This window comes from Cercospora kikuchii, assembly GCF_019650295.1.
Source record: "Cercospora kikuchii DNA, contig_00004, whole genome shotgun sequence".
Lineage (NCBI taxonomy): Eukaryota > Fungi > Ascomycota > Dothideomycetes > Mycosphaerellales > Mycosphaerellaceae > Cercospora > Cercospora kikuchii.
In genome coordinates, this window is record NW_025408585.1 from 2,497,953 (window position 1) to 2,513,497 (window position 15,545).

The window sequence follows — 15,545 nt, forward strand, 5'->3', positions numbered from 1 at the left end:
CAAAACATTGTGCCGCAGGCACAAGTAGCAGCTCTTGGTGTCAAGAATGTCTCGACCAGTGCACTGTCATCTTATTACATGCACAAAAGAACTTTGATCAATCCACAGTACATACAACGGATGAGGAAGAAAACAGCAAAAAAGAAAGGCTTGCTGGTGACTTTTCGTCACCTAACATATTGATTCGGACATCTCGGTCATGGTAAACCACAACCAGTGCGCAGTTGATTTGCTCGCACTACAGAATTCATTAGTACCAAGTCGTGAGACAAGAACAATTGAGTAAGAACTCACCTGAGAATCGAACTCAGATTTTAGGATGCCTTCGTAGAAGAGCCTGCTCTGAAGAACAGGTCATACTCACCTGAGAATCGAACTCAGATTTTAGGATGCCTTCGTAGAAGAGCCTGCTCTGAAGAACAGGTCATACTCTGAGAGTATGAGACCTACGTCCTAACCGTTAGACGATGCCTGAGATTCAGGTCAGTGACTGTGCCAAGCGAGAAGTAGTTGGTGGGACGCCTTACAAGCTGGACATGGTGACGGGTGAGGTCACGTGGTGTTTTTCAGGACCCTTGATGGATTATGAAGACTCAATGTAGTGAGTCAGAGTGGTGTTCGGCGTGTGCTCAGCGTGAGAAGTGAGGGGCACGATTTCGGGGACTTCAGCTAAGTTAGCCCCGCACTGGAAGCAAAATTTTGGCTGTCGGAGTTGAAGGCTTGGCAGGACAGCAGTACGATTGAACAATAATGCAAAATAGAAGATTGAGTACGTAGAGCACCGTAAGCTCTCACGGAAGAACTTTCGCTTCACCGATCATAGAAAAAAAGTTCAAAAGTATAAAATTCACTTCGACCAGAAATCATCCCAATCTTGATTATTTTTTTCTAAAGAAACAAAGGGCAAACAAAAAAGACGGTCGTCGACTGTAACGTCGCGGCGGTAGAATACCATTAGTGATAATGGTCCTAGTTGTCGTTAGTACACGGTCGAATGTCAGCCGTAGACGTTGTTGCTTACCCTAAGGGGGTCGAACCCCTGCAGATTTGTTAGCAGGGTGATCGACTGTAACTGGGATCGGTGTTGTCGTACTCGACCTTGGCGTTTGAACACGTTGTAGTGTTATTAGCACCACGCTCTAACCAACTGAGCTAAGGAACCGTGCTGATTGGTGGAGACGAAACACTATGTTTGTATATGACGGCTGGATCTTGGCATGAGCTGGGTCTGGGGCGGGTGTTCTGCGGGGATGAATCACTGAAAGCTCTGCGAGATAAGACAGCGTACAGGCGAGTGTGTATGATAACCAAGACGTGGGTTGACTGTAGAATAACGAATTGAAAGGTCTGACCGTTTAGCATCCGGCAATGAATAGAGGATGTAGGGATGGAAGCGTAGTAGTGCAATAATGAATGATTCGCTGGCGGAACTGATCATCCTATCGATCGAAAGTCATCGGGAACATTGCGCTGAAGAACAACGGAATCGGTCACATCAAACTTTCCAATCTCTTATTCTGAGCTTCACAACCTGCCTATGCCACCATTGAACATCCAAATCACTGTTAGAATCGCAAAATTGCCTCATTCCGCTTCGATCTCTGTCACGAATATTGCGCTGGCGACTTCCTCCATACGACAAACGAATGATCTCGTCGAAGGTGGAACAATTTTCTTCAAGTAGGCTGGCCAGTCTTCCTCGAACACCAGAGTTCGGTCAAAAGCTGACCAAGGTGTGAACGAAGAGTAGCCAATCCGAGTAGATGCTGGTCTTGTGGTCGTCTCATCTGGAACGTCGAGACTTGTATGTGTGAGCTTCGGTTGGTCAGTATATCTGTCGACCAGGAGCCAGTGTTGGATTTTGGGGAAATGGCGGGCTGCTTTGAGTGCGCTGAAAATGACGCCGTCTTTGATGTAGTATACGGTCGCTCCAAGTCTGACAAGGAGCTTAACGAGCGACCGTCTGCCCAGAGCACAAGCGGCCATTAATGGGGTGCCTTCCTCGCCGCCTTCGAGATTGAGAAGTGCACCGCACGACAAAAGAGGATATACAGCTTTGCCCAGATCGCCGAGTGTTGCAAAGTAAAGTGCAGTGGTCGGTGCATGCGCGAGCGCAAATTTGATTCGATGATTAAGATCCTGCTGTAACAGGATTGATGTATACTTCCTCAGTACCTGGATGAGCCGGCGCTGACCAAGCTTCCGGTGGAATACCTGCTGGAATCCGTGGATTGGTAAATTGGCGTGTAGTGCATAAGTTGCAGCAGAATCCTTCTCGCCCCTGATCAGCAATGTTCTGGCAGAGGAGCCGCCTGTACAACTTGTATCGAGGCTCAGGCCTTGAGCAACCAGGATTCGTACGATCGCGAAGTGCCCACCGGCTGCAGCCATCGATAATGCTGTCCTTCCATGTGCACATTGCATTTGTATATGGGTAGGGCTGCAAGCTATCAGCTGCTTCACAACGCCCGCGTGGCCTCTTCGTGCAGCTAGTGTCAATGCTGTTTCACCATTGCGATCTCTTGCGCTTACATCCGCTCCAGTGTCAATCAGTATCTTCACGATCGCTTCATGGCCATTAGTGGCGGCAACGATCAGCGCCGTTTTCAGATCAACATCTTCATGGTGCACATTAGCACCGAATGACAACAACAGCTTTACCGCAGCCTCGTTTCCGGCGAAACACGCGAAGTGAAGCGACAATGAACCCAGAGCATCAATTGACAGCGAAAGATTGGTCCGCTGAGGCTCCTGCCTCCGTTGCAAGAATAATTTGAGCACCTCAAACAATCCAGGCTTCGAGGCCGCAATGTCCCAAGCTGAGTGACCTGCTGCATCCTGCAAGCAGCCACGGGCACAGACGGAGACGCCCAAGTCTATCAAGAACTTGCAAACCTCAACTTTCTCTTTGAGAAGGGCATCTATCAGAGGGCTGCAAGCACCACACGGGTAAGTTCCATCAGCATCCCAGCCACTTGCATGTAACGCCCGTGAAACGGGAATGTCGTTTTCCCCGATGGCGCGCGTGACCAGTGCATGGAAGTGGGGGAGAATCTCAATTCTTGTGCGACCGATACTTGGAACAGGCGTTGCTCGCCGAGGCCCCTCATACTTGTCGAGCAGGTCGGCGATATCTTCACGGCCAGCCAGTATAGCATGAACAGCAGGTGACAGTCCAGAAGAGTCGCAGATGACGAATTGATGTCCTGTATTAACAAGGCGTTGTACTAGCGATCTAGATCCTCTATTCACTGCTGCATGCAAGAGCGAAGAGCCATTTACTACATGCAATGTGTCTAGCGATTCGCCGCACTGTATCAGGAAGTCAACAACATGTTCATGACCCATCCAGCAAGCCACCCAGAGCGGAGAGATATCTGGGGGTCTCAAATGCTTGGATCGGTGCGGTAGTAGGAGCTGCACCATGTTGAGGTGCCCGTGATAAGCAGCAAGCTCTGTTGGACCGAGCGCAGCTTTAAGCATAGGTCTGCCGTGTCCAGGCTCCACGCCAATGACCATACTTGTGGTCGTGAAATCTGCGGAAGCCGAGATCAGTTGGCTTGCAGCAAACACAAATCCACGTTCGGCGGCAAAAGTGATTGCGGTACTGCCGTACGCGTCGCAGGCATTGACATCTGCCCCGGAATCTATCAACCATTTGACGACGGTCGCCTGACCCACCCGGGCAGCCGTGACGATCGCAGGCTCTCGACGAGAATCGTGCGAACAAATATCTGGATCACAATCTGTTTCGAGAAGCATTCTGCAGGCTTCTTCGATATTGGATCGTGTTGCACGGCTATTCAGAACAGCGTGCAGGAGTGAGGAGTATTTCTTGCTCCGACTTGCGCCTGCTCGAGACTTCTTGAGAGCTTCATGAATTATTGTCAGATCATGGCACCGCCTCATAGCATATCCAAGCGGCGTCGTGCTATGCTCGCTTTCAGGCTCGCCCAATTGATCGACATCTGCGCCGGCGTTCGCCAAATATGTGAAAGTAGATGGCAATGTGTAGTCAGCGGCCCAGGTCAAAAGTGACTTGGATCGATGCCGGTACGAAAGCAGTGCCTGTGACGTAAGACCCGCTAGGAGAAGCATGATGGCCTCATCCGTATCAGAAGAAGCATAGACAGTGTGGTGGCCATGTGTACCAACATCAACCATCCTTTTGTTGAGCAACTCTTCCAGAACAATATCCAAAGCGGTCCAGCCAGATTCATCTCTGCAGAGTTCCTGTGTGCACGAGTTTTGCATTGTATGGCCGGCGTCTATGAGCAGTCGTAACGCGTCCAACTTGTGGTCATAATCTTGCCTGTGCGACCAAGTTGCTATATGCAGAACCGTCTCGCCGCTTGTAGTTCGAAGGTGCAGCGGTACGTGGTTCTTGCACAAGTCCTGCAAGATACGGGTGGAGCCACGAGCTGCCAAATGTAGTGGGGCCTTGCCTTTGTGGTTCAGGGAGCACATCGCTGCAACGAACTCGGCAGGGGACAGTGATAGTCGCTTGCGCATCGAGTTATATAGATCGTCACTTTCCGCGAGCATCGCGTAATGCCATGCGGAATTTCCGGACTCATCGGGAGTAAGGTCTATGGGACAGTCCGGTCTTCGGTCTATGATCACAGAGAGAACGTCCGTGCGCGCCTCTTCAACGCAGAATTTTACAACAGAAGGGCCAAGAACAGAGCCGTAGTCAAATAACAGCCCGATCAATTCGTAGGGTGGAGATCTGTGGACAATCATTTTCTCCAGCAGTGTGTGTCCCAACTCATCCACCTCATGTATATTTGCACCTTGGGTTACGAGGTATTTGAACACATTTGTCGCGCTTTCCCGGATGGCCAGCCTCAACAATGTGCACGGAGCATCTGTCTCGTCATCGGCAGCAATACTATTGAAGGTCAACCCAGAAATGTGCGATAAACCGTCAGGATGTCGATGCTGAATCGAAACCAGTATGCTCACATCATCCAAGACACAGGCGTGCCAGAGAGCATATCTCTCATCCACAAATGTGAGATCACGCGGTGCTTGAGTTGTCCTCTCCAGTGCTACAGTCTTCGCGCTCTCAGACCGTAGCGCAAGTTTCAAAAGGATGTTCTCATCGATAGTTGCGACATCCGACGAGCGTAGCTGTTCGAAAAGCCGATGAATGCCAAAACAAGTCCAGGACGAGCAGTCAAGTCCCAACAAATCCTCCAGCGACTGTGTGTCGGGCACATAGCCGAGACTTAGCAAGACCGCCAGGTGGTCAGAGAGACATGCTACGCGTAGCATCGACCATGAATCTTTTCGTGGCATAGATAGAGCAGCAGACGTATTCGCGCCTGCTCCCATCAATATGGTGACTACTTCTTTTGAGTACTCGTTTTTTCCTTTTGATAGCTCTTCGTGTGTTGGTGTCCGCGACTCATAATCAATACGTGCGGCAGCCACGACACCCAACATTGCACAGTGCAGGGGTACACCAAGTGCGCTATCTTTGCTCACATCGTACCCTTGCTCAAGTAACCATCTGACGAGTTGAGGCGAGCGTAACAGAGCACTTAGATGCAGAGGTCCAGCTTGAGCCATGGTTAGCTTTTCATAGAGTTGAGATTCCCATGCCTGATCGTCATTGTAATTAAAGTGGGTTGATGTCCTCTCGGAATTGAAGGCTTTCACACGCTGGAACAGATACCACTGCCCCCAAGTCTGGAGTTTTTGGCTGTGCGTTGGGGAGAAGAGCGTCTTGATAAGATCCCAGCATTCTGAGTCGTATGCAGGCGTCCAGTAATCGGGCCATGAAATTGCAGCGTGGTTGTACAAACGCTCTTGTTGATTTCGAAGATTGAAAGACTCACGGTCGAGAACTGGATGAGCGAATTGGCTCATCAGAAGAAGGTTCAGACAAGTCGAGAGTTTGTAGTTATTAGACATAGCCGTGTCAAACAGAATACCATGAACGTCGCGTTCGTCCTTGGCCATGGCGTCAAGAATATATTCTTCAACTGTGAAATGAGCGAGTTCAACAAACTCCCCCTCATGTGACAATCGAACCAGAGAGCTGCAGCGCAGGAGTATTTCTTCCACCTCAGGGGTAGCATCAGTATCGATTTCGTCGTCCCCAGTGTTGATCGCTACCGCTTGACACAGTTCTTTCGAAGAAAGACGCTCTGCACGATGTTCTGGTCCCTGAACGAGCCACATCAAGACTCTGCGGACCAATACTCTGGTTGCATCGTTTCCTGCCTTAAGGCGTGCAAAGATGCGGTCGTAAGTGGTTGCTAAATCGGGTGGCAGGTACTTCAATGCCTTGCGTCGGGCAGCGTCGGTCGGCAACTGGCAGAGATGATCCATCTGACAGACAACCCAACGAAACCTAGAAGCACCCGTTAGCTGGACAACAGTCTTGCCGAGGGGCGAGGTAGATGCGTAGCAATAATGTGCCGGCATAATGACAAGCCTTCACGATGTTCGTAGACTCACATTCCCTCTGCACCGTCTACTAAACGATCCAGAATCTCGTCCTTTAGGCCCGCAGATCTGATACGAAGCTTCCCCGAGCGCGTCCTCTCCTCAATCTCCGCCAAAACGAATATCCGAAGGTCACTGCTTCTGGCTGCAATGCGAAGATGCTCAAAATCGGTCAAGTTTCGTCTTATGTCTTGCTCGTCGCGACTCAGTAGGGCAAGCTTGATGTTGCAGCCGGTAGTGTTCACGAGACCGCGGAACATCCGGGAAACGTATTCTTGGTCCTCGCATTCGTCCAGAGCATCAATTACGAGCATTAATTGGTCGAAGTGCAGTGCCATTTTACGGAGGAGCTTCAGTAGCTCTTCTACACTGGGCAATATTCTGACAGCTGTAGCGTTGCATTCTGGTTTGTACGCCTTGCGAAGCATTGCTGCACACGCAGGTCTCTGCATCGCTAGTTGGCCAACGACGCTGGCTAAAAGATACTGCATGTTCCCGGACTTCGCTTTCTTGTAGTCGCAGTAATAGAATGCTCCACCAATCGAAGGTGTGACACTGTTGAGCATTTCCTGAACTAGCAGTCCGGCCAGTACAGTCTTACCTGCTCCAGGTATGCCGGATAGCCATAATTTGGTATTTTTCTCCTGCAGCCACCTCTGCCACTCGTCGCACTCTGTCAGCCACAGTCCAGTGCCTGGAGATCTGAGCGCCACACTCATAGCGTGATTTGACTGTGAGTCGAATGTATCGAAGAAGTCCAGCATCTCATTCGTTTCTCGATCAAGCTCGGTCCGAAGAAGGACTTCTCTAATGTCAGCCAGCTTCTTCGTCATATTTGCTTGCTCGACCCTGATTTTCAGTATAGCTTCGAGTGACTCCATAGACGTGACAAGATTAAATCCTGCTTTGTGACGATTAATCTGTGAGAAGAGTTCCTTGGCCTCGTCTGCTGTCCATTGCCATCTGAGCGTCCGCTCGATCTTTTGCAGTTTCGTCTTAGCCAACTGCGGGGCATCGCCGAGTTTGGCCCTGATATCTTCGAGCAGCTCATGACATTGGTGCCGCTGGAATGGGTCTATTCTTGATTCCAATGCATGCTCGCCAACTTGCAGTTCCAGAATACGCAAACTATGCAGCACTCCTGAGAAGGATTGGATTTCGAGCAAAAGCTTCTGTGCATCTTTGGCGGCGTTCCTGCTGCTTTTAATGTAGCGGTAAGTCCTTTCTATGATAATGTCGGTGAGCGTAATGAGTCCTGCGATCCCAGAGGCAATCGAAAGCGGATCTGCCATTTCAGATGGAATTTTTTCGCTGAGGTACTGACGTTGATGGTGATGGTTCGCTCGAAGAGGCCCGGAACAAGTTTTAATTGAGCTAGAACATGACTGGCCTCTAGCCAACGTTACACCACATTTCATCTGCGGACAGCTCACGCATGCGCACACTTTTGGTACTGGCTGGAGCGTGCATCTCCGCCAAGCCGTAAGCACTATGCGCTCGTGGCATCAATTGCAGGAGTCTTAATGGTACAGAAGCAGCTGCTGTGGGGCCTCGATCCTGACTGCAGATACTTGCCACAAACAGGACCATGTAAGACCACGACCCACAGTCTCGATGACCTTGTCGGGTTGAAGCTGAATTCACATGTCTCTAGCTCAGCCACGCTCGAGACCGACGCGCGATCCGACACACGTAGCTTACATATGGTGCGTGCGGTTGTAAAGCTCTGCAGCTCGGCAACGGGCTCCTAGGAAGCTTTTGTGCGCCACACTGTTGAAGGACGGGCCAAGTTGTGCATCATTCTGTTGATTCTTCGTTTGTGCCATTACTCGTACTTCTGGACATTTACGAACGCTACCAGACACCGATGGTACTGCGCTTTTTCATGATGCACCGAGGCTGTTCAAGGCAATGCGCAGCTCCTTCACTGCTGTGTCCACGTCCTCAAAATTGAGAGCGGAAATGGCCCACTTTGCATGCTTCTGAGCGGCCATGATTGACTCATCGTCGGTGTTGTATCCGCCTGCTGGAGGGGCTACAGCTATAGGCGCGCGTACAGGCGCGACCGGAACTGCAGCGGGTGGAGGAGAAACCGCTGGCAGGGCAGCTGGTGGCGGGGGCGCACCGTGGCTTGAGGCCACAGATCCTTGTGGGAGGCCGCCAAAGTCTCCTGCGGAAGGGGCACTTGGTGGAGGCTGAGGAGCGTTGTAGAAGTCTGCAGGGTCCGATGAGATGGGAGGAGGTTCGATGGGCGCTGCGGAACCGGAGGGCTCTCCTGGCACTGCTGGAAAATACCCTCCACCTACTGACCCTGCTCTGCTGTTGACGTCTGCTGGCTCGATTGGCGAGACATCATGTTCCGCAGGCTGTGTGGGAGGCACGTCTATCGTGGGAAGTGTCGGTTGCGCCAATGGACTCGTCTGAAATGTCGACTGGGGCCGTGAAGGTATCCTGCTGTCGGGTGCGCTTTCTACCGTCGGAGGTTGATACGCATTCTCCTCGTTCTCCAAAGCCTTTAGCTGTGTCTCCAGATCATCCTCTACTGGGGCTTGTGGTGCAGAAGGTGGCTCCTCAATGACAGGATTGGAAGCGTTGGGGTCTTCGCCGGCCTTGATCGCTCTTGCTATTCGCAGAGCATGGAACTTTGCGAACTTGCTCTTCGCCGCAAATTCCGTTTCCAATGGCCCCCATATTGTCAAAAGATCCATGAATGTAGCCGATGCCTGAAATGTATCTGCGGTTTGTTTCGTGACCTTATTGTTTCTCTGTGCGTCTTCTCCCCGGCTGAACGTTTCGAGCGCAAAATTCTCGATGTATGCCTTTGCTGCCACATCGTCTACTACTGCATCGTTTGTAGCATTCTCAGCCTTGTAAGCTTCGAGCTTGTCCATCAAACCTAGAGCGTAGGTCGTGCATTCTTCGTCAGTGGTGTGTAGTTGACGGCTGAGAATGGCCTGGAGGATATAGTATTCGCCTGGTCCCGGTCAGCGTAGCCGGTATCACTTCTTGAATGCTCACATACACCAGTATGCCACGATCGGCCTGAACTTTTCCAGCTGTGCTGCTCTTGTAGCAAATCGTCCGACATCTGGTGCGGCAGCCTTGAGCTTCGGTGGTAATGCGGCGGCCATGTTGTTATCGTCGGTGGTATGCGCAGCCCGATGCCGGTCCTCTTCTTCAGCTGAGGTGTACTGTGAACACAATCTGGTCGGATCAACACAAGCTCATTGCATGTGAAAGAGTGAATGACAGCATACGCGATTGTGATTGCGGCGTTCGGCAATGCCACGTGCAAGGCGATCCCAGAAATAGCAGGTGGCCCCTGCATCAAAGCTGCGGGGGAAGCTTCGATCCAGCCTCATGGAAATGGCAGGCGACTTCGAACAGTTGTCCTTGACAGGATCGAACACGAACACCTCTTCTTTGGAACATGAAAACCCAGTTGCGAACTGATAGTCCTACACAACTCACAACACATTGCCTAGAACCATGGTCAACTCACTTCCTCTCGCTCTAGCGGCAGCGTCATTGTTGCTACCCGCCACTAACGCCTTCTACGACAAATCATCACCAGTAATTCAAGCTGATGGCAAGTCCTTCAACAACATAGTCAACAAGTCAAATCACACGAGTATTGTCGAGTTCTACGCGCCATGGTGTGGACATTGCCAAAATCTCAAACCTGCGTACGAAAAAGCGGCCAAGTCTCTTTCAGGTCTGGCCAAAGTCGTGGCCGTGAACTGCGATGAAGAACCAAACAAGCAGCTATGCAGCCAAATGGGCGTTCAAGGCTTCCCGACTTTGAAGATCGCAAAACCAGGCAAGAAGCCAGGCAGACCAATCATTCAGGATTACCAAGGCGCTCGAAGCGCAAAAGCGATTGTGGACGCTGTGATTGAACAGATTCCGAACCACGTAAAGAGGCTGAAGGACGACGACTATGCGGCGTGGGTGGCAGAAGGCACAGGTCCGAAGGCGATTCTTTTCTCGAACAAAGGCACAGTGAGCCCAATGCTCAAAGCTGTGGCTGTCGATTTCCTTGGTGGGCTAGATGTAGCTCAGATTCGTGATAAGGAGACTGAAGCAGTGGGAACCTTCGGGGTTGAGAAGTTTCCTACTCTTGTCTTGCTCCCTGGAGATGGCAAGGACCCAGTCACGTACGATGGTGACATGAAGAAGGACAAGATTGTCAAGTTCCTGTCGCAAGCCGCAACGCCGAACCCAGACCCATCAAAATCGGAAAAGAAGACGAAGTCCGCCAGCTCCGACAAGAAGAAGGACGCTAGCTCTTCCTCGAAGTTTGCCAAATCCTCAGCATCGCAGAAGTCGTCCGAGAGCGAAGCTGGCGAGACTGCTACGCCTGAGACGAAGCCAACTCCTAAAGCAGCTGCGCCCAAGCCAGAAGCTACACCTATCGCGTCACTCGCCGATCCTCTAGCACTTCAGCACAAATGTCTCAACGACAAGGCAGGCACATGTGTGCTGGCTCTGCTCCCAGAGGACGCATCATCAGAGAGCACGACCCTTGCGATTAAGAGCCTCAACGAGATTCAACAGAAGTACGAAGGACGCAAGCTCTTCCCTTTCTACCAGATTCCGCACGCCACTGCTCAGAATTCTGCTCTCCGCCACAAATTAGACCTCGCCTCGGACAAAGTCGAGATCATTGCTATCAACGGTAAGCGAGACTGGGTCCGCCATTACACCGTTGCCGACTTCCACCAATCCAAGATCGAGGACTGGATCGATGCTATCCGCATGGGTGATTCGCCAAAGAAGAAGCTTCCCGGAGGTCTCGTCGTTGATGCTTCGGTACTTCCTGCAGAACCTGTTGTCATTGAGGACCCGGATCAAGTCAAAATGAAGGAGACTGCGCCGGATCCAGAGAATGTTGAACCAGAATCAGATGCGGTGAAGAAGATGAAAGAGCAATTGAAGGCGCAGATGCCAGAGGGGATGCAGTTCGAGATGGAGGAAGTGAGCGACGAGGAGTATGAAAAGATCATGAAGCAAGGGGAGGCAGCGGGCAAGAAGAGTGATGCTGCGGAAGAACATGATGAATTGTAAGATTAGCGAAACGACAAAAGTAAAGTAGTGTCCTGAGGATATATTGTATTGTTTCCTGTTCCTGAGCTTTCCGAACTTGGGCCGACATGAGTACTGGAAACGCGATTTGCAGACATTCGGGAGTTCTGTTGATTTGTCGTTCGCAACAGTCTTTACTATGTTCCTTGTGCACCAATCTTCCCAAGACTCGTCATTCTTTGGGAAGCCGGATTCCAACGCTGCATGCCGCTTTTTTGCAACAAAAACGATAAACGCTCCAAATAATGCATATAGTTGATCCATGATACTACTTTTGCTGGGTTCCTCCCATGAAAACACCAGACAATATTCCAACGATAGTCGATATCCCGCCTGTGTGTGCATTCAGTATCAGTCATTGACTTTACCAACTTGCATATTTACCGCCCTTGATAGAAAGTAAGGGAACCCGAGCGACGTACCTATGCCCGTATTCATATAGTAATATCCCACTTTCTCCACCAAAACACCCGAAATGATGGGTCCGAGGAGCATGCCCAGGTTCCAGGTGAAGTTCGTGACAGAAAACGCAGAGGACATTTTGTTATTGGGCTTCTTAGTTGTTGCTTTACCGCCAGTACTATCATCTCCAGGGCGTGAGGATGAAGAAGTGGCCGACTTGGTCACTCGAGGTTGGAAAGATTTCATGACATCTGGAGTCAACAGATCAGCCGGAAGTCTCCACAGATCGAACCTTTATAGATAACTTCGCGCTCTTGTTGAAGCTTCGGGGAAACATGATGGAACAACTCACTCGTAATCTCCAAAAGCGCACTTCCACTCGTAAACGCCCTGGAAATTCCCATCGCTACCAAAGCCACCAGAGTGATTTTCTCCGCGTACTTCTCCCTCATCTCTTTTCCCAATACTGTATCCACCATTCCGCCAACCTCACTATCCTGCGTTGCGGCACCCAGAACCCAAAGTGATGCGGATTGAGCCAGGAACCCGAAACTGGTAAGATGTCTTGCACCGATCCGGTCTTTGAGCATTCCCATGAAAGTTGCGAGGATGAGAGATGGGAGTTGTAAGAGGAGGAACATGAGACTGATTTGCGCGGAGTTCCAGTCGAAGGTTCGTTGAGCGTGGAGAGGAAGCGTTGTGTCGATGCTGGTTGTGATGATGGCGGAGGTGGCGTGAGCTGCTAGCGCCGTGAGGGCGCGAGGATTGGTAAGAATGAATTTGTAGAGATTTTCTGGGGTGCATGGAGCGGAAGGAGTAAATGCTGGTCTCCGAGGGGGTGACGAAGGGGAGGACGAGGGGAAGTCGGGACGGGAGTTGTTGGTAGAGTTGAATAGTTTGGGATCGTCATCGGCGTCGCCAGCGTTGGGAGTTTGGGGCATGAGGAAGGATTGGTATTCCGTATCGGAGGAAGCATCGGATCCGAGGAGAGCAGTCTGCTCGTTGGCTTGCTCTGCTCCACCTTCTCCAGTGTCGTTCGGCTGTGCTGCTTCAATCTCGCCGGGAGAAGTGCCAGGTGTAGAACTGTGTCCACCATTTTTCTTATTCTCGATCATGACCGCCCGCATGATCATGTCGACAACGAGTGCAGCAATCGCTACGGCCCATGTGGCCCAATATCCAACATAATGCAGCAGGAACCCGGAAGTCATCGACCCGAACATAGTGCCCGAAGTGAAAAAGGAAGAGACCGCTCCCAGAGCTTTTCCTGTGTTCTCTTTTCCGACAGTTTCAGCAAGAGTGGCTAACCCGACGATCCACGCTGCGTTGCCGCCAATGGCTTGAATCGATCGACCGATGACGAGAACTGGCACTGTACATATCTGGTTAGCGAAGTTGTTGCTTCACAAGTCGTACACTGGTCTTCTTACCCGACAACGACACTATGATAATGATCGTCCCAACCAACTGCACTCCGAGGGCAACAAGTAGCGAGAGCTTCCGACTTGGAATCTGATCCGCAAAGTGTCCGACGAATGGGCCTGTCACCATTGCAACAGAGGCGTGGACGGAGAGAACAAGGGATGTAGCAGACTGCGTTTCCGATTCGTCGACGTGGAGCCGTTGTTCAAGCATGACCGGTAGTATAGGGATAATGTAGCTGTAGAGAAAGTTGTCTGTAGCATTTGTGAGCAGTGTTGTGTATCTTTGCAATCTTGCAGTTCATGATACCCAGGAAAAGTGCAGTTGCGATGCACGCCATGATGAACCATGTTGAAGAACGCCATGTGTAGCCTGCAGGGAGCCTACTGTCGTGACCGGTCATGTTGATAGTATATTGCGAACAAAGAAAGGAAGGAGAACTGCGTGAAAGCAATGAAAGAGCTGGGCAAAGGTCACGTAGGAGGGGAAGTGGTACAAGAAAGTCAAGCTTGCATCGGAAGTGTACTGAGCACCAACGCAACGTTCGTCTTCAGATTCGTATATGGCAAGCATCTGACGATCCCAGGAAAATGATTTCGTGGAACGGTGAAAGCGCACGTTGGACCGAAGGAATATCGACGAGTTCCCCCGCGCATTGTCGTCAATAGGCAATGATCAACGTCCACCATTCTCTCGGGGCGCCGTCGTGGCACCAGCTAAGACCGGGTCTGGCATCCGAATCGCCTCGGCCGTACACTATACATAGCTGGGAGGCTGGTTCGCGATGCTGTCACAGTGCGCTGCAGGAGCTCTTGCTCGAGCTTCGAGTGAGACTCGTCAGTCTCGGTTGAGGCTGACCGGCTGCCGCAAGAATGCACAGCAGTTCGATGGCTGCAAGTACTTAACACCTTCGATCGCAGGCATATGATAGCTTCTGTGCGACGTTCACCGATGGCCTGGGCAACGGCTGCGATTGCACTTCACTCGCACTACCAGTTGGCCAGCATCTCTTGAGTGACTGCCAAAGACGAATCGAGCTATCTCTTGTCGGAGTGGGTTCCGAATGAAGCGCGTGGCCGTTCTCAGTATGCTTGTGTGAGCGATGTGGCCCCCGAAAGATTAGGTGCATGAGAGCACTTCGTACGACTTCTTCAGTCACTATCATCGCCGGCGTCCATCGTTCCTAATGCTACACCGCCATGATCTGCGGCCTCCTTGGGCTTTCTCTTGCGTTTGCGCTTTTTGGGAGCTTCTGAGTTCTCGTCTGCTGCGATGTGCATGCCCACCTTCTCCGCTGCCTGAGGGTCGCTTTTCGCCATCTTCTGTAGCACTGCTCTCTCGTCGCTAGCCTGCTTCTGGGATGTGTTTGGCTGTGCCTCCTTCTTTGGTTTCTTGACAGACAGTGGATTTGGGCCTTTCGGTCCTTTTCGCTTTTGCTTTTTCTTCTGTGCAGACTCTGGCCCTCGCGTTCCATCCTCTTCACTGTCCTCGTCATCATTCTCCTCCCTCTTCCTCTTTTCGCCGGGAGTGGGGTTGCCTGCAGTTCTCCTCCCACTCAAGCCTGCCTTTACTTTCGCCTTCTCTTCCTTCTCCCTCACGCCCTCGCTCACATCAGCCATCGGCTCAAGAATCATCACGCTTCTCTTGATGTACACCAGCGGCACTCCTACGATGGTCCTCATTTTTCTCCGTAACTGCTCGTCCTGACTGGCCACCACGTAGCGATGCTTGTTGAAGCCACTTCCCTTCGGATCCACCACGCTGTTCATGCACTCCAAGGCGCTCAGCGGCTCTGGAAGTTCATGATGCCCACATCTTCGCCTCTCGGCCTGCTTTGCGACTTCGATGCACGATGCTTTTAGTGGGTCGTCAGGCGATGTGTAAAGATGCCTGATACAGCACTGAGTAATCATGGGTTTGATCTCGCCGTGCAGGGTGGATTCGAGCATTTTGCCCAGCGACATTTTGAATCGCGCAGCATCTTTGATGAGATCGGCGTCGAGCAGGACTTGGTAGGGTTCGCGGAAGTCGAAGGTGAGCTGGTACTTTTGCATCAATTTCCGGTAGGTTTTGCTGCGTTTGCCCTTCATCTTGGTGGCAGCAGGAGTGCCTATTCGATGGGTGATGAAGGTGGTGCAGAGTTGCGACGGCCGCCGCGTCAAAAAGTTTGAGATGCGCGT

At 51.3% G+C, this 15,545-nt stretch overlaps 5 protein-coding genes across 5 annotated transcripts; 1 reads left to right on the forward strand and 4 right to left on the reverse strand.

Moving 5' to 3' along the window:
* Positions 1-1,584: 1,584 nt before the first annotated feature.
* Positions 1,585-7,748, reverse strand: CKM354_000722100 (uncharacterized protein; the record flags this gene model as incomplete). Its single annotated transcript, XM_044802564.1, has 2 exons — positions 1,585-6,361; positions 6,469-7,748. The coding sequence occupies 2 exons, from the start codon at positions 7,746-7,748 to the stop codon at positions 1,585-1,587; spliced, it is 6,057 nt and encodes a 2,018-aa protein (XP_044658499.1).
* Positions 7,749-8,339: 591 nt separating this feature from the next.
* Positions 8,340-9,587, reverse strand: CKM354_000722200 (uncharacterized protein; the record flags this gene model as incomplete). The annotated part of the gene is made up of 2 exons (XM_044802565.1): positions 8,340-9,430; positions 9,479-9,587. The coding sequence occupies 2 exons, from the start codon at positions 9,585-9,587 to the stop codon at positions 8,340-8,342; spliced, it is 1,200 nt and encodes a 399-aa protein (XP_044658500.1).
* A 358-nt stretch (positions 9,588-9,945) lies between these two features.
* CKM354_000722300 (uncharacterized protein) lies at positions 9,946-11,523 on the forward strand (the record flags this gene model as incomplete). The annotated part of the gene is made up of 1 exon (XM_044802566.1): positions 9,946-11,523. The coding sequence occupies one exon, from the start codon at positions 9,946-9,948 to the stop codon at positions 11,521-11,523; it is 1,578 nt and encodes a 525-aa protein (XP_044658501.1).
* Positions 11,524-11,809: 286 nt separating this feature from the next.
* CKM354_000722400 (uncharacterized protein) lies at positions 11,810-13,768 on the reverse strand (the record flags this gene model as incomplete). The annotated part of the gene is made up of 5 exons (XM_044802567.1): positions 11,810-11,874; positions 11,964-12,194; positions 12,296-13,315; positions 13,374-13,619; positions 13,675-13,768. 5 exons carry the CDS (start codon positions 13,766-13,768, stop codon positions 11,810-11,812), a joined length of 1,656 nt encoding a protein of 551 aa, XP_044658502.1.
* A 748-nt stretch (positions 13,769-14,516) lies between these two features.
* CKM354_000722500 (uncharacterized protein) lies at positions 14,517-15,455 on the reverse strand (the record flags this gene model as incomplete). Its single annotated transcript, XM_044802568.1, has 1 exon — positions 14,517-15,455. One exon carries the CDS (start codon positions 15,453-15,455, stop codon positions 14,517-14,519), a length of 939 nt encoding a protein of 312 aa, XP_044658503.1.
* Between the last annotated feature and the right edge of the window lie 90 nt (positions 15,456-15,545).